Genomic DNA, 21,975 nt, shown 5'->3' with positions numbered 1-21,975 from the left:
CCTGGCTCTGGACAATCCCGCCCCCGCCCTCAGGCCACGCCCCTAGACCCGCCTGCCACGGGCATTTATTGTGCGCGCTCTGCCAATGGGACAACCGCCCGGCGCTCTCCGGTCGAGCCAATCAGAAGGCCGGAAGGGGCGGGCGCTAAGATACGTGGCTCAACGCGCGCGGGGGGAGGAGAGCCTCGGGGTCAAGGAGCAAACCCGGCACAAGATGGCGGCGGTAGCGGCAGTGGCGGCGCGTAGGAGGCGGTGAGGAGCCCGGAACCCGGGGGCACGGCCGGGACGCCCCAGGCCCCCCAAGCCCCATATCTCTCCTTCTGTGTGTCCTCCTGAGACTCTGTTATCCCCCGGCCTCGTGAGCAGCCTTTGTCCCTCTGGAGGCGGGCTCAGGCTTTCCCGGTTTCCTCGCGGTACATCCGCGCGGCGTTGGGGGCCCTTGCTTCTGGGGCTCCCAGCTCCAGCCCGGCGGCTCAAGAGGGCCGCAACCGTTCGTTCTTATTGGCCTTGGCGGCTCGCGGCGGTTAACGCTGCCGCCTCCTTCCTGCAGTGTGCGGGCCATCCGGGCGGGGGACTAGACGCGGCCGGGCCTCCGGGAACGCAGTCCGCTGTCCTGCGGGCCCCTCAGCCGGGAAGCCCCGCGGCCTGCTGTCCCGCCTGCACTACCCTTCTTGCCCTACCCCCCGCCTCTCCCCAAGAGTCCCGGACCCTGCCCTGCCCTTGTCTTCACGTGGACACCAACCATGGCTTGTTCGGTGTTCACGGTCGCTGGGCACGGCTGGGGCAGGATCCCGTAAGTTCACGGTCTGCCTGGATGATGGTGCTCAAACACAACATGTAGTCGAATGTTTTGGTCTGCGCTCTCGAGGTTCTGTTACCGAAAAGCAAAAAACAAAAAACGGTTCGAAACAATCACCAGCGCCACAAAACGTTTACCTGGACATAACGGATGTACTGGGGTGGGAGAGGCATGTCCTGTCACCAGCAGTGAAAAAAAGATTGGACTGTAAACTCAACTCTCTGGAAGCCTGTGACCTGAAACAATAAACGGGTGCACCTTACCCTGTGGCTCATTCCTGACGTTGGCTTGTGACCACCTCTTGCCCTCGGGCGTTCAAGGCATCCCTGAGTTCCTAGGGCCTTCCAACAGGTCACATCTGAAAGATCTTTTAGAAATTCTATCCTCATTGGCATTTCTCCCAAGCCCATTGCATAGATTGTGCAAATACGACTCCAGAGGGTATTTAACTCACTGTACTTCTGATTACTGCTGCTTTGGGCAGGTGGACGTGGAGTCAGTGGTTGCAGGGTGCCTGCTGCAGTCACTCCTCAGGATCTGGGCCACAAGTCTTGTTGAGTTTTCTGGTAGCATTTCTTGTGCTTGTTTTGCTACCAGTTATTCCTGCTTGGCCTATCAAAAGACAGTGCCTGGTGTTTTCATCACTTTTCTGTGTGCCCTGGCTTGCTTTGCACATTCTTCTGGAACTAGAGGGCTTACTGTGTTCTGCCATCTCCCTTCTGGTGAATTTTCCTTACGTTTAGCTTTCAGGCAGATGCTGAGGCTAATGCTGGGTACAATGTATATAGTCTCTAGTTAGCAGTTTGCAAAGTTTTAAGACTTAGAAGAAGAGAAGCCTGTGTTTGTTTTCTCTCCTATTTGGGACACTTTAAGAGTGCTCCTGGACAACCCACATCCGTCGCTGGGAAAGCGTGTTTAAAATGCAGATTCTCCCAGGGTTCGGGAATCTACATTTACTAAACACTGCAGGTAATTCTTAACAGACAATGAAGTTTGAGAACCTCTGTTTAGGATTTACTGAGAATGGATGAATGTATCTTTCAAACTAACTTGTTTAGCCAATTAGTCCCTTGTCTGTCATTTGATAGCACCTTGGGGAAGTAACGGTTTATGGTAACCTTGGGGTAATGGTCCTCAGTGAGGCAGGCCCTGCTGGTAGGTAGCGTGCTGTATTGTGTATCATGAAGTACGTGGGCCCCGGAGTCAGGCAGAGCTGAGTTCAATCCCAGTTTCACCCCTTATTAGCAGTTCAGTTTTGGATGGATTATTGAACCTTTTATGCTTCGATTTTCCCATCTGGGAAAAACCCCAACCCTACATTCACCAAGAAAACAACGAAAGAAATGAAAAAGAGGTAGTATGTATCAAGAAGTGGTTTTGAGTGATGGTTGCCCATTAGAGTTGTTTTGAGGAGATTTTAAAAATTCTGATGCCCAGGTCCCGCTTCGTGCCAGTTCGATCAGAATCTCTGGGGGTGAGATTGGCACTTTTATTTATTTATTTTTAAAGATTTTATTTATTTATTTGAGACAGAGAATGAGAGACAGAGAGCATGAGAGGGAGGAGGGTCAGAGGGAGAAGCAGACTCCCTGCCGAGCAGGGAGCCCGATGCGGGACTTGATCCAGGGACTCGATCCAGGGACTCCAGGATCATGACCTGAGCCGAAGGCAGTCACTTAACCAACTGAGCCACCCAGGCGCCCCGAGATTGGCACTTTTAAAAACTTCAGGCTGAGGGCGCCTGGGTGGCTCAGATGGTTAAGCGTCTGCCTTCGGCTCAGGTCATGATCCCAGGGTCCTGGGATCGAGTCCCACATCGGGCTCCCTGCTCCTTGGGAGCCTGTTTCTCCCTCTGCTTCTCTCTCTCTCTGTCTCTGTCTCTCGTGAATAAATAAATAAAATCTTAAAAAAAAAAAAAAAAACAACTTCAGGCTGAGTTGAAAACTAGGGATATAGGCAGTTAGCCCGGACCCTGGGGGTATGTTAGGATTCAGTACATGTGGCTGTTGTTACTCTTTTCAGGCTTAGGTCATGGTAGTGGCAACTTATTTTGAAGATCTAGGAGTGGAGGTCAGAGGAGCAGGATGCCTAGGGTGCTAGGGGTGTTGGGAATCTGGGTATTGTGACAACAGGCTAGCTGAGGGTACATCTTTAACTTTTCCACCGTAGCTCTACCTAATGCCTTCCCCGTGGAAAGGCATGGCTCGCTTTGTTTCTCTGTTCCTCACATGGTGCCACTACTTCCCCTGGGACTGGCTGTTACTGCTCCTTTCCTCTGAGAAGCTGATGTAACCAGAGTCAATACCAGGGCCTCTGGAGGCCAAAGATCCTTTGTCCACTTCCCCTGCCTTTTGAAGGGAAGGTGTGAGTGAGCCAACTCCTCAGGCCTGACATTTCACCCCATGTCCACTGTGCCTTCTCTTCTATTTGACCAGACTCTATTTTTCTCCCCTTTTAGGGTTGTGGTGGGAAGGGGCCTTTCCCTGTGAAGGTGGGGCCTTTTCTGATCTCTGTGCTGATTGTTCCCTCTTTGTTTTTTTTTCCTCCTTAGGTCTGGGACAGGTTTGGTACTCGCTTGTTTAGGGGTCTGCCTGGGAGTTACCCTTGCTGTGGATAGAAGCAACTTTAAGACCTGTGAAGGGAGTTCCTTCTGCAAGTATGATATTTCTTGGAGAGTGGGATGGAAAATAGGGTACTGTGGGAGGTGCTGTGGCAGATGTGGGGTAGCTTGGGGACACTGCAGGTGGTAGAGGGACCTAGGAACATCGGGGAACCTTCCCTCCTTCCCATTTCACTTGGCAGGAGGCAACGAAGCATGCGGCCAGGCCTCTCTCCGTACCGAGCCTTGCTGGACTCTCTACATCTTGGTCCTGATGCCCTCACAGTTCATCTGATCAACGAGGTCACCAAGGTCAGGGGAGAAAAGGAGGAGTCTGGTGGGGGTGGCGAAATGGCTAAGGGGTAATTCGGCAAAGGTGAACCTGTAGCCAACATTCTATCCCAGCCATCTTGGGATTTTGTGAGGAATTCGGATCTCAGATCCCTTAGGTAAGGGGCTAGAAGGAGGAGACCCCTCAGGAGGGAGTGGGTTCAGAGGGCATTCCATGGTGTAGCCCTCTCCCTTCTCCAGATCCAAACCTCTGCCCCCACAGGTAGTGCTGCTGCTGGAGCTCCAGGGGCTTCAAAAGAATATGACCCGGATCAGGATTGATGAACTGGAGCCCCGGCGGCCCCGATACCGGGTGCCAGATGTATTGGTGGCCGATCCCCCCACATCTCGGTAAATTTTTCCTGAGAAACCTATCCATTTCCCTGCTCCTTTTGTCCTTCCCGATTAACCTTTATTTGGCTGATTTTTTTTCCCACTTTGGGGTAACAGCTGACTCTATCTCGTCACTCTGCTAACCTTGCTCCATTTCTCCCTCTGTTTTCATGCATTTTCTCTTCTGCCCTTTTTCTTCTTTCATTCTGCAGATACTGCTTCCAGTTCTGTGCCAGGCCTGGGCTAGGGGCTGGCAATGCAAGAGTAGATAAACAAGGCCCCAGGTCTTGCCCTCCAGTGTTAGTGTCTCTGTGGTTGGTTCCTCCCGTCCTTTCCCTTCCCCTTACTTTTCTTTTTTTCTTTGTTTTTCTTCAGATACTCATGATATGATTACTCAAATTCTTGAATCATGACACAGTGTGATTATGAGTATTCCATGCATGGCTCGCTCTCTCTCTCTCTCCCTTTTTTTTAAGTTTGTTTATTTTATTTTTTTTTTTAGTAATCTCTGCACCCGACGGGCTCAAACCCACAACCCCGAGGTCAAGAGTCACATGCTCTGCTGACTGAGCCAGCCCAGCACCCCATGCATGGCTCTCTATTAAGTACCTAATTAATTAATTGATTTATTTTTTAAAAAAGATTTTATTTATTTATTTGACAGAGAGAGAGAATGAGCACAAGCAGGCAGAGTGGCAGGCAGATGGAGAGGGAGAAACAGGCTCTCCGCTGAGCAGGGAGCCGGATGCGGGGCTCGATCCCAAGACCCCAGGATCATGACCTGAGCCGAAGGCAGCCGCTTAACAGACTGAGCCACCCAGGCGCCCCTATTAAGTACTTAATTTAAAAAATGATATAATAAGGGGCGCCTGGGTGGCTCAGTCGTTAAGCGGCTGCCTTCGGCTCAGGTCATGATCCCGGGGTCCTGGGATCGAGCCCCGCATCGGGCTCCCTGCTCAGCGGGAAGCCTGCTTCTCCCTCTCCCACTCCCCCTGCTTGTGTTCCCTCTCTCGCTGTCTCTCTCTCTCTGTCAAATAAATAAATAAAAATCTTAAAGAAAATCTATAGAAAACGATATGATAAACCCTCTTCCCTGTATACCCTTTACCCAGCCCAACCATTACTTCTCACTCTCTGTGGTCCTGACCGCCCCCAGAGGTGAGTGTTACTCTAAAGTTCATCATTCCCTTGTCTTGTTCTTACGGTTGTATCACGTATGTGCACATAAGAACAGATATACATAAACGTATTCGTGTTTGTGTGCCTAAGCCATAAACTACGTAGGTGTGTTTGGTTTTGAGTGTTATAGGGTAAGTATCCTAGTGAATGTGGGCTTCTGGAACTTCCGTTTTTGACATAACTTTCTATAACTCTGTTGCATGTAGCTTTAGAAATTCATTTTTACTGCCATATATATTCATACGGTGCCCCATGGTGTTAGCATTTTCTAAGTTGTGTTTATTATTAATTTTTAAATATAATTTTTAATTTTCATATTTCCTATATTTTATATAATCTTACATTTTTAATTTAACTTTAATTTTTTATATGCTTTTTACAAAATATTTATTTATTTGACAGAGAACAAGCAGGGGGAGTTGCAGGCAGAGGGAGAGGGAGAGGCAGGATCCCCACTGAGCAGGGAGCCTGATGTGGGGCTTGATTCCAGGACCCTGGGATCATGACCCGAGCCAAAGGAGATGCTTAACCAACTGAGCCACCCAGGCACCCCTTTAAGTTGTGTTGAAATAATTCTTCTCTATCTCAAGGTCAGAAAAGTATTTTTTTTTCTAAAAATCTTACTTTAGGGCGCCTGGCTGGCTCAGTCAACAGAATATACAACTTTTTTTTTTTTTTTTAAGATTTTATTTATTCATTCAAGACACAGATAGAGAGAGCATGAGCAGGGGGAGAGGCAGAGGGAGAGGGAGAAGCAGGCTCCCTGCTGAGCCAGGAGCCAGACGGGCTCGATCCCAGGACCCTGGGATCATGACTTGAGCTAAAGGCAGACACTTAACCATCTAAGCCACCCAGGCGCCCCAGAACATACGACTCTTGATCTTGGGTTTGTGGGTTTGAGCCCCATGTTGGGTGTAGAGATTACTTAAAAAAAAAAAAAAGAATTAAAAAGTCTTACTTTAAAATGTTAAGTAATAACCTGTCTGGAGTTGATACTAGTATCTGGTATGAGGTAGGTATTTGGTACCATTTTTTTCCTGTTCAGGAAATCTGTTTTTCTGACTTCACTATTGAATAGTCCTCTTTTCCTCACCAACCGCCATGCTACCTCTGTTACATTTCTAAGTTCTAAGTATGCTTGGGTCCATTGCCAAGCTCTTCTTTGGTTCCTTTGGTGAATCTGTCCGCCCCGGCACTGTCCCCACACCAGCTATAGCTCTTAGCAGTCTCCCCCCCCCCCCCCCCCCAAAAGTGTCATCACTACTCTTCACCCTTTGTGCTTCTTTGTATCCCTTTCGATCTCTTTCCCAGGCTTTCTGTCTCTGGCCGTGATGATAACAGCGTGGAGCTCACCGTGGCTGAGGGACCCTATAAAATCATCTTGACGGCGCGGCCATTTCGCCTGGACCTGCTAGAGGACCGCAGTCTTCTGCTCAGTGTCAATGCCCGAGGACTCTTGGATTTTGAGCACCAGAGGGCCCCCAGGGTCCCGTGAGTACAGGGGTTGGGACCGGAGAGAACCTAATGTGCCAGAGCCCAGGGATGTGGTGGATTTGGCCCCGGGTCCCTGGGAGGAGACAGGGTGGCAGGACCACCGTAGGGGCTGGGGCTGGGAAAAGCTGCTCTCGGGGAGAGTAGGAAGCAGACCCGGGTCGCGGTTTTCTCCGTTTCCTGTACAGATCAGGAGGCAAGTCACTTTTGTCTCTGAGCTGTACCCTGGGCACCTCCTCTGGAAGGCCTGCCTGGGTCTGCCTTTCCCTCTTCCCCTTCTCACACCATCACATTTCCCAGGTTTATTTTCTTCTTTTTTTTTTTTTTTTTTTTTTGGTTTCTTTTCCGCCCCACCCCCCATCTCTGGAAGTTTGTCGACTGAAACTCACTTTTATGTTTCTGTTTTTGTGTTGGTTTTGTGCCTCCTTTTCCCCTTCCCTACCCATCTCCTCCTGCCCCAGTTTCTCGGATAAAGTTAGTCTCACGCTCGGTAGCATTTGGGATAAGATCAAGAACCTTTTCTCTAGGTAAATCCATGGCCACTGGTACTGTATCTGTTCCTCTGCCCTTACCTGCCCTTCACTCTGGCCCCCAGGGGAAGGTGCCCCAGACCTTCCTATGCCCTGCCCTTCACTCACCCTTCTTTCCCTAGATACATGGTATCTGGTCCCTGTTCCCCTGTGGGAGCTCCCTAGGAGAAGGAAGATGAAATGCTGGGAGTCCTTAAGGAATGTAGGGTGCTTCTTGCTTTGCCAAGGGGTGGAGAGATGCCGCCTGATGCTGGGGTTTCTGGCTCTTAGCAGGAGTGCACAGAGGCTCTAGGTGGAACTGCTTGCCAGCGGCCCTTGAAAGCTTTCTTTGGCAGAACCTCTTGTTTGAGTCCCTGCATATATCTCTAGAGGCTTGACCATGGTATGACCCACTTGCCTTTGTAAAACCCTGGTGTCAGGCCAAGAGGCTGAGGCCCAGTGAGAGTAGTTGGGGCCAGATTCTCTCGGAGGCTGCAGAGCCAGCACTGACATTGCCAGTCCAGGCACTTGAACCATCCCGCCTGTCTCTTCTGGAATGCAGGCAGAGGCTAGTGATTTAGTCCTGTGTGTGGAAGGCACCTCCTGGTGGCATTTAATCATTTCCCTTTCTCATTTCTCTCCCCGTCCTTTGCATATTGATCTGCTCACTGGGGTCCCTCGCCAAGCTTTAACATTCAGTCCCTTCCTCCAATGCCTTCGTTCCTTTGGACCCTTGGCTCTCTATTCCCTTACCCCTCCTTCCACTAGCCCCTCGTCCCTGCCCCCTCTGGATTGGAGCAGACAGCTCTCCTACCTTCCAGGCAAGGATCAAAAGACCCAGCTGAGGGCGGTGGGGCCCAGCCCGAGGAAGCACCTGGGGATGGTGACAAGGCAAGTCGGTGGGCTGGGTGGTTGGGCACAGGGCTGGCTGGGAGGTTGGAGGGGAAAGGCCCACAGGAAACTTGAGCTCAGTCTCCCCACTGGGGACGGGATTTAGAAGAGGGTGGGGGAAGAGAGAGCTAGTGTGTGATTGGAGGTGGTCTGCTTTCCTCCTCACAGCCAGAGGAGACCCAGGGGAAAGCAGAGAAAGATGAGCCAGGAGCCTGGGAGGAGACGTTCAAAACTCACTCTGACAGCAAGCCATATGGTGAGGGACTGGGAGAGCCTTGGGCAGGGACGCAGGGACTCCTTGTCAAACAGAAGCTTTGAAGCCCATCTTTTGCTTTCCTTCCAGGCCCCACATCTGTGGGTTTGGACTTCTCCCTGCCAGGCATGGAGCATGTGTATGGGATCCCTGAGCATGCAGACAACCTGAGGCTAAAGGTCACTGAGTGAGTCCCATGGTGACATCAAGAAATGGGGAAAGAGGGGTCGGACGTTAGGGCTGTGGGGCGGTGTCCATGCAGTTTGGATACTCTGGACAAGCATGGATCACTTCCTGTGGCCAGATCACCTTTGGTGATCAGAAAATTCTCCTTTGAGGGGCGCCTGGGTAGCTCAGTCAGTTAAGCATCTGCCTGCAGGGGCACCTGGGTGGCTCAGTCGTTAAGCGTCTCCCTTCGGCTCAGGTCATGATCCCAGGGTCCTGGGCTCAAGCCTCGCATCAGGCTCCCTGCTCAGCGGGGAGTCTGCTTCTCCTTCTTCCTTTGTCCCTCCCCCCTGCTTGTGCACTCTCTGTCTCTCTCATAAAAAAAAAAAAAAAAAAAAAAAAAAAAAAATTCTCCTTTGAGAAGGGGCAGGGGGGCCAGTTTTTATCACTCACCTGTATCTGTGGGATGGAGGTTGTGGGTGCCACAGCCTAGGGCCAGTCTGTCTGTTTGCCTGCAGGGGTGGGGAGCCGTATCGCCTCTACAATTTGGATGTATTCCAGTACGAGCTGTACAACCCCATGGCCCTGTATGGGTCTGTGCCTGTGCTTCTGGCACACAGCCCTCATCGGGACCTGGGCATCTTCTGGCTCAATGCCGCAGAGACCTGGGTTGACATATCTTCCAACACTGCAGGGAAGGTGAGCACGCATGCGGAGAGGAGTAAGAGAGTGAGTCTTCAGGCCTGAGGCAAATGCGTGTGCTAGGGGCGTTTACTTGGAAGAGGCTGGCTGGAGGCTCTTGGGGATACTGTCTGGGGACTGGGTGGGAGAAGGGGCCCTGAGCCTTGGGAGCAGCATTTGAGTTCCCTGGTCCTTCCCAGAAAACACACACTCATGGAGAAAATATTGCTTCTGCATCTGTTGTCAGTACATTTGTTAGTGATCATTTGTCATGTACTAGACACTCTTGGAGGTGCTGGGGATATATTGCTCATTGAGGTAGGAAAGGTTCTTACTCTCAGGGTGGAAGACAGATGTTAAACAGGTAAGAAGGCGGGGTGAGTTCCGCAGCGGCAAGTGTTGAGAAGGAAATGCAGTGATCACAGGGTGGGGACGGAGGCAGTGCTGTTGGAGATGGCGTGGTCCAGAAAAGCCTCACTGAGGAGGTGATACCTGATCTCAGCCCTGACTGACTCCTTAGGACCCAGCTGTGTGAGGACTCTGAAGAAAACATTGCTGCTTTGTCTCTAGGTCAGGGAAGAAGAGGGTGGGTGTCGGACCTGTGTCTCTGGTCCCCTCTGTAGACCTTGTTTGGGAAGATGCTAGACTACCTGCAAGGCTCTGGGGAGACCCCGCAGACAGATGTCCGCTGGATGTCGGAGAGTGGCATCATTGATGTCTTCCTGCTGCTCGGGCCCTCTGTCTCTGATGTATTCCGGCAGTATGCCAGCCTCACAGGTACGTGTGTCCCCTCTCCGCCAGCCAGCAGCCTCCTCCGCTGGCCCTGTCTTCCTGAGACGGGTGACTCCGTTTTCAAAAATTCTGTGCCTCAGCCTGCTTACTAGCCCAGTACCCTTCTCTCTCTCTCTTTCTCCCTCCCTCTCTCCCTCTCTCCGACAAGCCTCCCTCAATTTCTGGGTGTTCCCGATGGCCCCAGGTTGGGTCTGACCCCATTGTGACCCCCGTGCCTGCAGGGACCCAGGCATTGCCCCCGCTCTTCTCCCTCGGCTACCACCAGAGCCGCTGGAACTACCGGGATGAGGCTGATGTGCTGGAAGTCGATCAGGGCTTCGATGATCACAACCTGCCCTGCGATGTCATTTGGCTGGACATCGAGCATGCCGATGGCAAGCGGTACTTCACCTGGGACCCCAGCCGTTTCCCCCAACCCCTTACCATGCTGGAACACTTGGCCTCCAAGAGGCGGAAGGTAAGAGGGCTGTGGTCATGCTCAGTCTTCTCAGGCACAACAGCCCTGGAGAGCTCTGAGCACCCCTGTTCCTTGCCTGCAGCTGGTGACCATTGTGGACCCCCACATCAAGGTGGATTCCGGCTACCGTGTACACGAAGAGTTGCAGAGCCGGGGTCTGTATGTGAAAACCCGGGATGGCTCTGACTACGAGGGCTGGTGCTGGCCAGGTAGGTGGGCCCAGAATTGAGGGAGAGGCTATTGTGAGACCAGGGAGGTAGGATGGGAGCCATTTTGCCCCTTGGAGGTTGATAGCCAGCCTTAACTTGTCCTAGGCGCTGCTGGTTACCCTGACTTTACCAATCCCACAATGAGGGCCTGGTGGGCTAACATGTTCAGCTTTGACAACTATGAGGTACGGCAGCCCCTCCCCTGCCTGCATCTGTCTCTCCCACCCTGCCTCCCTAAGTCTGTCATTCTCTGCCAGCCAGCCCTGCTGTGGTTGGTTGCCTGTATTTTTTTTTTTTTTTTTTAAGATTTATTTATTTGAGAGAGAGTGTGTGCGGGGAGGGGGGTGCAGAGAGAGCAGGAGAGAAGCAGACTCCCCCCTGAGGGCAGAGCCTGACAATGGGCTTGATCCCACCACCCTGAGATCACGACTTGAGCCGGTAGTCGGTGCTCAACTGACTGAGCCCCCCAGGCGCCCCTGGCTGCCTGTATTTATTAGGAGCATTTATCATGCTCCTCAGAGGACCCTGAGAAATGCTTTTTGAATTCTTAGGAGTTCTCTGCTCTCACAGTTTGTCTTTTTCCTCCCCTCTGTCCCATTTTCTGCCTCGTGTGCCTAGGGCTCAGCTCCCAACCTCTATGTCTGGAATGACATGAACGAACCGTCTGTGTTCAATGGTCCAGAGGTTACCATGCTCAAGGATGCCCAACATTATGGGGGCTGGGAGCACCGAGACGTGCATAACATCTATGGCTTCTACGTGGTAAGAGGCTGAGTGAGGAGAGCCTGCGGGCTGGGAAACTTATACAGGACAGCAGGCTTTTGTTCCTCACTACCGCTTCTCTCCTGTGTCCACCCAGCACATGGCAACGGCAGACGGGTTGGTGCTGCGCTCTGGGGGCCTAGAGCGCCCTTTTGTCCTGAGCAGGGCTTTCTTCGCTGGCTCCCAGCGCTTTGGTAAGATTTGGAGAACAGAGCTGTGACAGAGGGTGTGAAGGCCAGATGGGAAGAGTGGTGCACCAGGGCCTGCTTCTCGGAGAAATGTGTCCACACGGCTGTCCTCCGGGAGCAGCAGGCTGCATCTCCGTCCCTCCCCCCCGAACCTGCGCACTTTAAGGGGATCCAGGGACGGGGGAGGACCAGTCCCCTTTCAAGTGCTGTTGTGAATTCTGCCACCTTGGACAGGACCCCGGGGGCCCTAGAACAGATGTGGCAGGTCATAGGAGTTGGCTGTATGAAAAGCAGAGCCCCTCCACTGTTGGCAAGCTCCATCTCCCTCATCTTCTCTTAGGAGCTGTGTGGACAGGGGACAACACTGCTGAGTGGGACCATTTGAAGATCTCTATTCCTATGTGTCTCAGCTTGGGGCTGGTGGGACTTTCCTTCTGTGGAGGTGAGAGGGGGAGGAATTGGGGGTCTTGGTTTGGTGGGAGAGGAGCCGGGTAGAGGGCACAGGACCCAGGCACAAACAGAGCAGAGAGTCTAGGGTGGGACCTGGGGGAGCTCCTTAGGATTGAGCCCTCTTTTCACCCTCTTTTCCAACCTCTTTCCTCCCTCCCCTCTCCCAGCGGATGTGGGCGGCTTCTTCAAAAATCCAGAGCCCGAGCTGCTTGTGCGCTGGTACCAGATGGGAGCCTACCAGCCATTCTTCCGGGCACACGCACACTTGGACACTGGGCGGCGAGAGCCCTGGCTCTTACCAGCTCAGTACCATGACATCATCCGAGATGCCTTGGGCCAGCGATACTCCTTGCTGCCCTTCTGGTACACTCTCTTCTATCAGGCCCACCGTGAAGGCATTCCTGTCATGAGGTGAGGCATTCAGCTGGGTCTGCGTAGCGTGGGCTGAGGTGGCTGAGGGACAGTGGGGAACTGGGCTCCATCTCTGGGCCCCTTTTGCCACTCACCAGGGCCTTGTAAAGGAGGGAAATGCTGGCTGCAAGGTCAAGAGTAAGAAGAGACTAAGTAGCAGTAGCAGTAAACATTGCGCCAGGCATTGTTCATCACTGTCCCTAGAGCCTGAAACAAGGCAGACAAGTATTCTTCCATCCTTGGGAGTAAGACACACAGACATGTACACAAATACGCAAATAAGAAAATTGCCGGGGCGCGTGGGTGGCTCAGTCGTTAAGCGTCTGCCTTCGGCTCAGGTCATGATCCCAGAGTCCTGGGATCGAGCCCTGCATCGGGCTCCCTGCTCAGCGGGAAGCCTGCTTCTCCCTCTCCCACTCCCCCTGCTTGTGTTCCCTCTCTCGCTGTCTCTCTCTCTGTCAAATAAATAAATAAAAGTCTTTAAAAAAAATAAAAAAAAAAAGAAAATTGCCAACAGTGATAAGCTCTTTGAATAGGGTAATGTAATTTAGTTCTACAAATGGCCTTTTTAAGAAGAAGGACATGTGAGCGGCACCTGGGTGGCTCATTCGGTTAAGCGTCCAACTTTTGATCTCAGCTCAGGTCTTGATCTCAGGATCATGAGTTCAAGCCCCATCTTGGGCTCCATGCTGGGTGTAGGGCCTACTTAAACAAAAAAAGGGCATGTGAGATGAGGCCTGACTAAGGAGGAAGACGGACTTTTGTGATCTAGAGGAAGAAAGTTCCCAGCACAGGAGATTGCAAGTGCAGACATCCCAAAGTGGAAATGAGTTTGTTGTGTTCCAGGGATAGAAAGACCAGTGTGTCTCAGGGTAAGGACCCAGGGGGAGAGGTAGGAGATGCTGTAGGAGAGGAAAATTCGACCTGATGCAGGATAATGAAATGGCCACTGGAATGTTGCCGTGTGGAATAGTTTCAGGTGGAGGCTGGGGAGGAGGAGGCAAGGAGATGGATTAGAAAGTTCAGTGACTAGACCAAGGGTAGGTTGTGTAGCTGAGGCCTACCGCGCAGTTGGGCTGTCTCGCGCAAGCTCCTGGCTTGTACCATGTGCTGTTCTTATTTCCGGTTCCTGGGCTAGCATCTTTGCCCTCTGCCAAGACAGCAGGTGTCTTCCCTTGTTTTCTTGCTTCCTTCCTAGGCCCCTGTGGGTACATTATCCTCAGGATGTGACCACCTTCAGTATAGACGATCAGTTCCTGCTCGGTGAGAAATGGAGGGGACAGTTGCTGGTGGGTTGAGATAGGGCTGAGAAGAAGTAAGCACCTGTGGGAGAGATGTCTGTGGATGCCCAGGGAGGGAGGAGCGAGTGAGGTCAGTGGCACAAGGTGGTAGGCGTTTTGGTGCTCCCTGTCTGGGAACTGGTCCCCTCAGTTCACAGCTGATTCTGGTGTGTTTTAGGGGATGCATTATTGGTTCACCCTGTATCAGACTCCGGGGCTCATGGTGTGCAGGTCTATCTGCCTGGCCAAGGGGAGGTGAGTTAAGGAAGAAAGGGTGTGGTGGGGAAAGGTGGTGAAGGCCAACGAGGGTAAATAGGATGGGGGCCATGTGCAGTGACCTACCGTGTGTTCTGCCACCCACAGGTGTGGTATGACATTCAGAGCTACCAGAAGCATTATGGTCCCCAGACCCTATACCTGCCTGTAACCCTGAGCAGTGTGAGTATGCCTGGCCAGCTGCCAGCTCCATCTGCCTGTCAGTTTCCAGAAGGGGAGAGTGTGTGCTTTGGGGTCCAGTACGTGAGTGGGCACAGAGGGGCAAGAGCAAAAGACACTGCCGGGCCCAAGATTGGACAGTGGGGCAACTTCATCCCCTGCTCTTGCCCTAGATCCCTGTGTTCCAGCGTGGAGGGACAATTATCCCTCGGTGGATGCGAGTGCGGCGCTCTTCTGACTGTATGAAGGATGACCCCATCACTCTTTTCGTTGCTCTCAGTCCCCAGGTGAGCGTGTGGGCAGGGAGCCCCCTCAGCCCTCTGCCTGCCTTCCTGGGATTCAGTCCCTGGGGGGAGTGCCCCCCACTCTCTCTTGGGCTCAGGCTCTCCCCTATCCCACTTCCCGCTCAGGGTACGGCCCAAGGCGAGCTCTTTCTAGATGATGGGCACACATTCAACTATCAGACTCGCCATGAGTTCCTGTTGCGTCGGTTCTCGTTCTCTGGCAACAGCCTTGTCTCCAGGTAAGGAAGTGCTCATTCCGTCCTTGGTAGCCTCAGGGATGCTCACAGTGCACTGTGCTCTTTTCTTGCATATGACCTTGCTCTGGGTCTCCTCCTTCCTTCTACTCTGACATCTTTCTCCCTGACAGGCATCTGTTTTTGTTCCCTCTAGCTCAGCAGACCCCAAAGGCCACTTTGAGACACCAATCTGGATTGAGCGGGTGGTGATAATAGGGGCCGGAAAGCCAGCAGCCGTGGTCCTCCAGACAAAAGGTGAGGGGTGAGACTGGCCCCCAGGCGGGGGAAAGAGGGGAAGTAGGGGCAGGGCTGGGACACCTTGCCTGTAGGAAAGCAGTTGCTATGCCGTAGCCTGTTGCCGTGACCATGGAACGCTTTCTTTTTCTCCACCAGGATCTCCTGAAAGCCGCCTGTCCTTCCAACATGACCCTGAGACCTCTGTGTTGATCCTGCGCAAGCCTGGCGTCAACGTGGCATCCGACTGGAGCATTCACCTGCGATAACACAAGGGATGTTGGGGGGTGGGAGGGGGTGCAGTGGTGACGAGAGTTCCTCTTCCTTCTGCCTTGGGGTTTGACCCTCCCCAGACTTCACCTTTCTTATCTGAAGACTCAAATTCTGCCAACATCTGGGCAGGATGAGAAGCTGTCCCTGCACTCTGAATTCCTCCTGTGACCTCCTGACCTCTGCCACCCCGCTGACACCAAGTCTCCCATCGTCCCTCAACACTCTGTTGCTCTAACTGGAGCACATTCACCTGTGAAGACCTGGGGACCATGAGGCCTTTGCTTTCCCTTCTTTTTCCTTTCTTTTGGGGGCCCCGAATCTCCTCTAGACCTTCTTCATTCATACCTCTTGTGTGTTGATGCCATTTCTTGGAAGAAGAAGAGGGCAGTGAGCTTTAGGGCTCCTTTTCTCCTTCCCCTTCCCTCCCCACCAAACTGCTCTCCCTCCTTTTATTTCTTTCTCCCGATTCTTCTCTGTCAGCCCTCCCCTTTTTATGCCCCACTGATACACTGGGACCACCCCTTACCTGATAAGGGATGAATGGATCAAAGGAGTGAGGTTGCTGGAGAACATCCTCTTCCCTGTTGCCTCGACCTTTCCTCTCCCCGATTGCTTCTAGAGCTGCTGCAGTTCTGACAGGGGCAGTTCTATCTTCCCTGTCCTTTGGGGGAAAGAAGTTTCCACTCTTCCTTAAGAGGGGATGGGCATTAAACTTCTTTTGCCCCCTTTTTGTCCCCTCAGGGGGCATTCAAGATGGAGAAATCAGTTGTGGTTTCATCAAATCATGGTCACCTGTATTTATTGCTGGGAGAAGGCTGAGGGTGGGGGGAGATGATCATGTGTGCCCAGGGTTAGCTTGAAGCCCTGGGTGGGGGGTGGGGGAGGACTAACTGGGGACAAGGGGGAATATTTGTGGCAATTTTTTTTACTTCCTCTTGGCCCCCAGCTGCGACAGGTTTTGATAAAAGGAGAAACAATAAAGAGAGAAACCATTAAATAACTGTTGGTGTCCGGATTCTGATTCTGGCCTGAACCACAGACCCTTAGAAGCCTAAGGGCCTGACATTTTCATCTAACTTCAGCATGAGCCTCATCAGTTCAGCAAAATGAATGAGTGCAAGTCTTCCTCAACTTGCTAGATGCCAATATTTTCATCGAGGAGTCCAGCAAGGTCATCAGATTTTAGCAGGCCTAGTTGATAGTGGTGACCAGAGCTGATGGGGTCTCTCTTGAATAGAAACAGCTTTATAGTCATGTTCACATGCACAAGGCTGCTTCTCCTTAGCATCACTTTTTAAAACTCCCCATTGTTGGGGCACCTGGGTGGCTCAGTTGGTTAAAACTCCCCATTGTTTTGGTGACAGGAAATAGATTTCTCCATTTTGGAGACTACCAGTTTTAGAGATGATTTTACCAGAAACAAGAGGGTTGTGTTTTTTTTAGGGAAAATGCTCAGGAAGGCTTGTGCCTGTGAGTAGTTAGGGGATGTCTTCGTGCAATTTTCAGCTCAAATATTGACGATTTCCTGGGAGGTAGCCCACTGCCTTGGCCCCCCACTCCCTACCCTCCCCCCATACACCGCGACCCTTATTGTCATCCGTTTGAGAAACGTGGGTCAGAGGAAACGGTACAGATTTTGGAGACAGGTATCTAGAAGGGACATAGAAAACTACATAGTGGCAATTTCATAGTTTTTGTCAACCTTGGCTACTTGTCCGTGAAATGGGGACAATACCACCTGTCTCAGGATTAGAGTGAGAAATGCAATGCGTGAGAGAGCACAGGCCTGGCACGGGAGAAGTCCCAAGATTTCATTCATTCGTGTAACAGGCGTTTGTAGAACTCTTACTGGGTGCTGTGGTTGAAAAGTGAATGAATGAAAATGACGAAATCGCACAGGGACTGGAGTTCAAGGGGAAGGTCTCAAAGTCGCTCCCACCAGGCTTCTCACTGCCCGCCACGCGAGCTCGCCACGCCGGATGTGACGTCACCCACTCCCGTGGTTCCCAGAACTAGGCGGAGGGACCGGAAATTAACCCGAGGGGCGGGGTGCAGACTGACCGGAAGTGGGCCCTGGCGGGCGCCGCGGTTCCCACCTCGCGCGAGCCGGTGGAGCGGAGCGTGAGGAAGGCGGGACACGGGGCGGGACCGCTGCAGGGGCGGGGTCTGCAGGCGGGCGGGTGGGGGGCGGGGACCCCCTAGTCCCCCCCGGACCCCGCCTGCCCGGGCGGCGGCACGGCCATGAAGCTGAAGCTGAAGAACGTGTTTCTCGCCTACTTCCTGGTGTCGATCGCCGGCCTCCTCTACGCGCTGGTGCAGCTCGGTGAGCGGGGCGGGGCGGGGGTGCGGCGGGCCCGCCCGAGGGCGCCCGCCGCCGTGCATCCCGCCCTGGGGATGAACCCCCGCGCAGACACCATTCAGCCGGCTCGGCCCTCCCACAGCCCTCTGCGGCCGCCGGCGCTCTCCCCTCTCTAGGATGCACCGCCGCTTCCCGCCGCACCTCGGATGAAATGCAGACTCTTTCCCAGAGTCCGCAAGGCCCCGCATGATCCTGTGGCCGTCAGCCTTTCCAGCCCCATTCCCTCTCCCACTCGCTCGCTCCGCTCCGGCCGCACTGGCTGCGTGACAGGTTCTCGAAAGCCCACGCTCATTGCTCTCTCAAGCTCTTAACCTGTTCCTTCTGGCTGCGGTGTTTTTCTCCCTGCTCTTCCTGGCCGCCGCTTTCTCATGCTTCAGGTCTCAGCTCAAATGTCACCGCCTCAGAGGCCTTCCCCGACCACCTTAGCTAGCGTTAACTCCTCTTTTTCTGGATTCTCTTTTATTCTCTTACGTGTTTCCTTCGTGGCCCTTATCACAATTCGTAATGATTTTACTAATTTCTTTGCTCAGTGTCTGCCTCTGCCACTAAACTGAAAGCTCCATGAAGGCAGGGACCGTGTCTGCTTTGCTCCCTGCCGCATCCCCAGCACCTAAGGCTGTGCCTCCCACGAGGAGCATTCAATAAATATTTATCCAATAACGGAATCATTGAATTTTATGAGTCTTTGGTCACACAGCCAAGGGAACAGATGGAACGTTGCCTCTTACACAGAGAGACAAGGGCTTAGGGCTTGATCCTCAGGTATTTAAAAGACAGCCCTGTTTCAGGAGATCTAGTTGTTCTTTATGGCTCCAGAAGGCAACATTAGGATCAGCAGGTAGAAGGGATGGAGGCAGATGATTAGCTCAATATCCGAGTGAAAGCTGTAACAGATGGAATTGATTGCAGTTGGAGGGGGCTGCTGATTGAGGCCATGAGCTCCCCCCGACCCCCAATCAAGGGTGTGGAAGGAAGGGTGTGGCTGCCGGGGAAGTTGTCAGGAGATTCCTGCACTGGCTAGTTGAACAAGAAGGTTATGCCCCTTTGGGATGCTCAACATGCTGTGGTTCTCTGCCCCCATCCCTGCTTCCTGGGACCAGGTCAGCCATGTGACTGCCTCCCTCCCCTGCGCGCAGCCGCAGAGCAGCTTCGGCAGAAGGATCTGAGGATTTCCCAGCTGCAAGCCGATCTCCGCCGTCCACCCCCTGCCCCTGCCCAGCCCCCTGAACCTGAGGCCCTGCCTACTATCTATGTTGTTACCCCCACCTACGCCAGGTATGGGCTCTGGTGTACCCCAGAGGCCTGCATGGGCCAGGAGGTTGGGGTTGATGATGAGTTTGGGGAGGCACTGGGCCAGGTGATGTGCCTCAAACTAGGGCACGCCAAATGACGAGATAAATGAACCACACCTCTCTCTCCTCAAAGATTTGTGGGAAAAGGGTTTTTTTTTCCTAGTAAAATAGACGGGTATACTCTGAAATAGAATACACAGTTCCTAACACATTTTAAGATAGAACAATAAAGTTTCAAGGAAATGTTGAGCTTGCCCATGAGTTCACTCTCTCTCTCTCAGGGATCCTTTGGTGAGAAAGTTTGAGGATCCCTGACTAAATTGAAATAGGAAAGGGCTTGGCCTTACAGTCATACTAGGGTCTAGAAATAGTTACACCAGCTATGATTTACAGTGTTTACTCTCTACCAGGCACTGTGCTAAGTAAGGGCTTTCCTTTTTTTTTTTTTTTTTTGTAGTTTTTTTTTGGGTACAAACCAACTGGGGAACCTGGTTTTGGATCTATAGCTAAAGAGCCTTCCAACACCTCCCTGGAATCAGGTGGCTGACCCATGTAGGCACAGGCAGCTCTAGACCCTGTCCCCTTCCACACACACAGCACCACCCCTGGGGCAGACAGACCAAACTGCAGGAGAAAGAAGCCTAGAAGAGACTGGGCCACACCTTCCCAGTTTCTTGTCTAAACTCAGGCAAATCCTCCCTTGGAGAGGAATGAGGCAAAGGGCTCCTCTAAATCTCTCTACCTGGAAACCCAGGAAGAGGACCTGGCCCTCCTGGTATTTTGGAAAGTCATTATAATTTCATCTTTAAGACAACATTGTTGTAAAATACCGTTATTCTCATTTTCATAGCCAAGGAAACTGAGGTGTGGGGAGATCTGACCCATTTCCCCCAGTGTCTCCCCTATTAAGTTACCAAGCTGGCATTCAAACCCAGATCTGTCTGATTCCAAAGCCTGTGCCCTTAACTTGTAGTCTCCCACAGCCAGAGCCCTGAGGTTGAGGGGGCTGCCGGACATGGGCTGCAGGAACAGGGCAGGTGAGCGCAGTGTGAAGTTGACAGGCAAGAAGGGGAGTTTGGGTGTTGGTTGGGAAAGACCATGGGCGTTACTGGAAGGGACCCAGGAGAAGCTACGTGTAGGGGCGGGAGTGAGCAGATGGTGCCGACCCCTCGCCCTCCCGTGCATCTTTCCCCCTGCAGGCTGGTGCAGAAAGCGGAGCTGGTGCGCCTGTCCCAGACACTGAGCCTGGTGCCCCGGCTGCATTGGCTGCTGGTGGAGGATGCCGAGGGCCCCACCCCACTGGTCTCCCGGCTGCTGGCTGCCTCGGGCCTCCTCTTCACACACCTGGCGGTCCTCACCCCCAAGGCCCAGCGGCTCAGGGAGGGTGAGCCCGGCTGGGTTCGGCCCCGCGGTGTAGAGCAACGGAACAGGGCCCTGGACTGGCTGCGGAGCGGAGGGGGCGCTGTGGGGGGAGAGAAGGACCCCCCTCCAGCCGGCACGCGGGGAGTCGTGTACTTTGCAGATGATGACAACACCTACAGCCGGGAACTCTTTGAGGAGGTGAGCGGTGGGGGGGCGGGGGGATGGGGAAAGAGGCAGGTGGGGCCAGCCTCGCCGGTTGCCTTGGTTACGGGTGGGAGGAGGGGGAGCAGTGGGGCAGAGTGGCCGCAGCGGCCCTTCCTGCTGCTCCCTTGCCCCGGGGCCACACTCTGTCTGTTTCTTCTCTCCTGACCTCTCTTAGATGCGCTGGACCCGTGGTGTCTCAGTGTGGCCCGTGGGGCTGGTGGGCGGCCTGCGATTTGAGGGCCCTCGGGTACAGGATGGCCGGGTTGTGGGCTTCCACACAGCATGGGAGCCCAACAGGCCCTTCCCAGTGGATATGGCAGGATTTGCTGTTGCCCTGCCCTTGCTGTTGGCTAAGCCCAGTGCCCAGTTCGACGCCACTGCTCCCCGGGGCCACCTGGAGAGCAGTCTCCTGAGCCACCTCGTGGATCCCAAGGACCTGGAGCCACGGGCAGCTAACTGCACTCGGGTAAGGAGCTGGAGGTGGGCAGAAACCTGGCTCTGGGATATGGAATGGTGATGGGGGAAGCGGAGTAAGACTTTGGGGAGAAGGATCAAAGGATGGGTGTTTGAACCAGGAGGGACCCTCCAGAGCTTGGACTCAACCTTGCTTACTCTCCTGTAGGGGAAGCTGGGAGCCAGGGAAGGAAAGAGGTCTCCTGGGCACCCACGTAGCACAGAGGGGGTAAGGGGTAAGGCCCATTTTAGAGGCACTAAAGGCCCCTGCCTTTCACACTTTGCAGCCAACGCTGCGTGTGTAGAGGGGGTGAGAGAATCCGTTCCACACTGAGGGCCCCAGAGGCCTCATTACAGCTGGGTCCAGCTCTAACTGAAACGCTCCCGGGACAGGTTCTGGTGTGGCACACACGGACAGAGAAGCCCAAGATGAAGCAGGAAGAGCAGCTGCAGCGGCAGGGCCGAGGCTCAGACCCAGCTGTTGAGGTGTGATGGCAGCCCCACCCTGACTACCACCGCGTCAGGCACGAACCTGGGGGACTGGGCCCCTGGCCTGCCCAGGATGCAGTTTTCCAAATCCTGACCCCTCAGAGCCAGGGGCGGCCCTTCTGCCCCCTCAGCCCCAGGGCGTGGCCCAGCTGCTTCTCCCCTCCCCCAGCCTGCCATGTGGCACTGCCCACAGGCTGGGGACAAGCGGCCCTTGTGTTGAGCCAGGTCAGCCCCGTCTGGGGCAGAGCAGAAGGACAGACACTCAGGAGGGAGGGCTGCTGAGCAACTGGGTAACTTATTGGGGCTGGGCATGCACTGGGGGGCTGGAGGAGCTGGGCTGGACCCTCCCCACCTGAGCATGCTGACCCCCCTCCTACCTCCAGAATAAAAGATCTCAAGCTGGAGGGGCCTCTGGTTTCCTTCTTTGCGCACGTCTGGTTCTTGCGTTTGATCCTTACCAGAGTCAACACCTAGGCGTCCTGGCTTCTCTATCAGACAGAAATCAGTTCTCCCAGGGCCCCCCACCCCCTGGAAGAGGAAGATCAGTGGCTTCAGTCCAAAAGCTTTATTGAGTC

The 21,975-nt window shown here is 53.5% G+C and overlaps 2 protein-coding genes across 4 annotated transcripts; both read left to right on the top strand.

Annotated features, from left to right (window-relative positions):
• The first annotated feature begins 99 nt into the window (after nucleotides 1–99).
• On the top strand, nucleotides 100–16,242 carry GANAB (glucosidase II alpha subunit). Of its 2 annotated transcripts, XM_035013026.1 has the most exons (25): nucleotides 100–252; nucleotides 3,351–3,455; nucleotides 3,602–3,710; nucleotides 3,952–4,079; nucleotides 6,552–6,731; nucleotides 7,193–7,258; nucleotides 8,062–8,131; nucleotides 8,300–8,387; nucleotides 8,475–8,571; nucleotides 9,068–9,248; nucleotides 9,854–10,007; nucleotides 10,244–10,479; nucleotides 10,562–10,688; nucleotides 10,794–10,873; nucleotides 11,307–11,450; nucleotides 11,548–11,644; nucleotides 11,979–12,080; nucleotides 12,256–12,499; nucleotides 13,698–13,762; nucleotides 13,958–14,034; nucleotides 14,143–14,217; nucleotides 14,388–14,501; nucleotides 14,625–14,737; nucleotides 14,889–14,989; nucleotides 15,128–16,242. In XM_035013026.1, exons 1-25 carry the CDS (start codon nucleotides 215–217, stop codon nucleotides 15,235–15,237), a joined length of 2,901 nt encoding a protein of 966 aa, XP_034868917.1. In that variant the 5' UTR covers nucleotides 100–214; the 3' UTR covers nucleotides 15,238–16,242. The 2 variants fall into 2 exon arrangements, with proteins under 2 accessions (XP_034868917.1, XP_034868918.1); XM_035013027.1 differs by lacking the exon at nucleotides 7,193–7,258.
• Nucleotides 16,243–17,381: 1,139 nt separating this feature from the next.
• B3GAT3 (beta-1,3-glucuronyltransferase 3) lies at nucleotides 17,382–21,804 on the top strand. Of its 2 annotated transcripts, none has more exons than XM_035013021.1 (5): nucleotides 17,382–17,564; nucleotides 18,701–18,875; nucleotides 20,092–20,452; nucleotides 20,634–20,924; nucleotides 21,305–21,804. In XM_035013021.1, exons 1-5 carry the CDS (start codon nucleotides 17,483–17,485, stop codon nucleotides 21,401–21,403), a joined length of 1,008 nt encoding a protein of 335 aa, XP_034868912.1. In that variant the 5' UTR covers nucleotides 17,382–17,482; the 3' UTR covers nucleotides 21,404–21,804. The 2 variants fall into 2 exon arrangements, with proteins under 2 accessions (XP_034868912.1, XP_034868913.1); XM_035013022.1 differs by having other exon boundaries at nucleotides 17,416–17,564; nucleotides 18,737–18,875.
• Nucleotides 21,805–21,975: the final 171 nt, after the last annotated feature.

The sequence above is a fragment of the Mirounga leonina genome, unplaced genomic scaffold (assembly GCF_011800145.1).
Source record: "Mirounga leonina isolate KUSES-001 unplaced genomic scaffold, KU_Mleo_1.0 Mir_166, whole genome shotgun sequence".
Taxonomy (NCBI): Eukaryota; Metazoa; Chordata; class Mammalia; order Carnivora; family Phocidae; genus Mirounga; species Mirounga leonina.
Note: the sequence above shows the minus strand (reverse complement) of the source record. Positions and strands in the feature narration are given on the sequence as shown.

What these genes read in the sequence shown, in the direction of transcription:
- B3GAT3 (XM_035013021.1), top strand. Translation starts at nt 17,483, where the DNA reads ATGAAGCTGAAGCTGAAGAACGTGTTTCTCGCCTACTTCCTGGTGTCG. An exon ending in GTTACCCCCACCTACGCCAG is followed by an intron (nt 18,876 to 20,091) that starts GTATGGGCTCTG and finishes TTCCCCCTGCAG; the next exon opens with GCTGGTGCAGAAAGCGGAGC. An exon ending in GCCGGGAACTCTTTGAGGAG is followed by an intron (nt 20,453 to 20,633) that starts GTGAGCGGTGGG and finishes GACCTCTCTTAG; the next exon opens with ATGCGCTGGACCCGTGGTGT.
- GANAB (XM_035013026.1), top strand. Translation starts at nt 215, where the DNA reads ATGGCGGCGGTAGCGGCAGTGGCGGCGCGTAGGAGGCG. An exon ending in CAGAGGGCCCCCAGGGTCCC is followed by an intron (nt 6,732 to 7,192) that starts GTGAGTACAGGG and finishes CTCCTGCCCCAG; the next exon opens with TTTCTCGGATAAAGTTAGTC. An exon ending in GCAGTATGCCAGCCTCACAG is followed by an intron (nt 10,008 to 10,243) that starts GTACGTGTGTCC and finishes CCGTGCCTGCAG; the next exon opens with GGACCCAGGCATTGCCCCCG.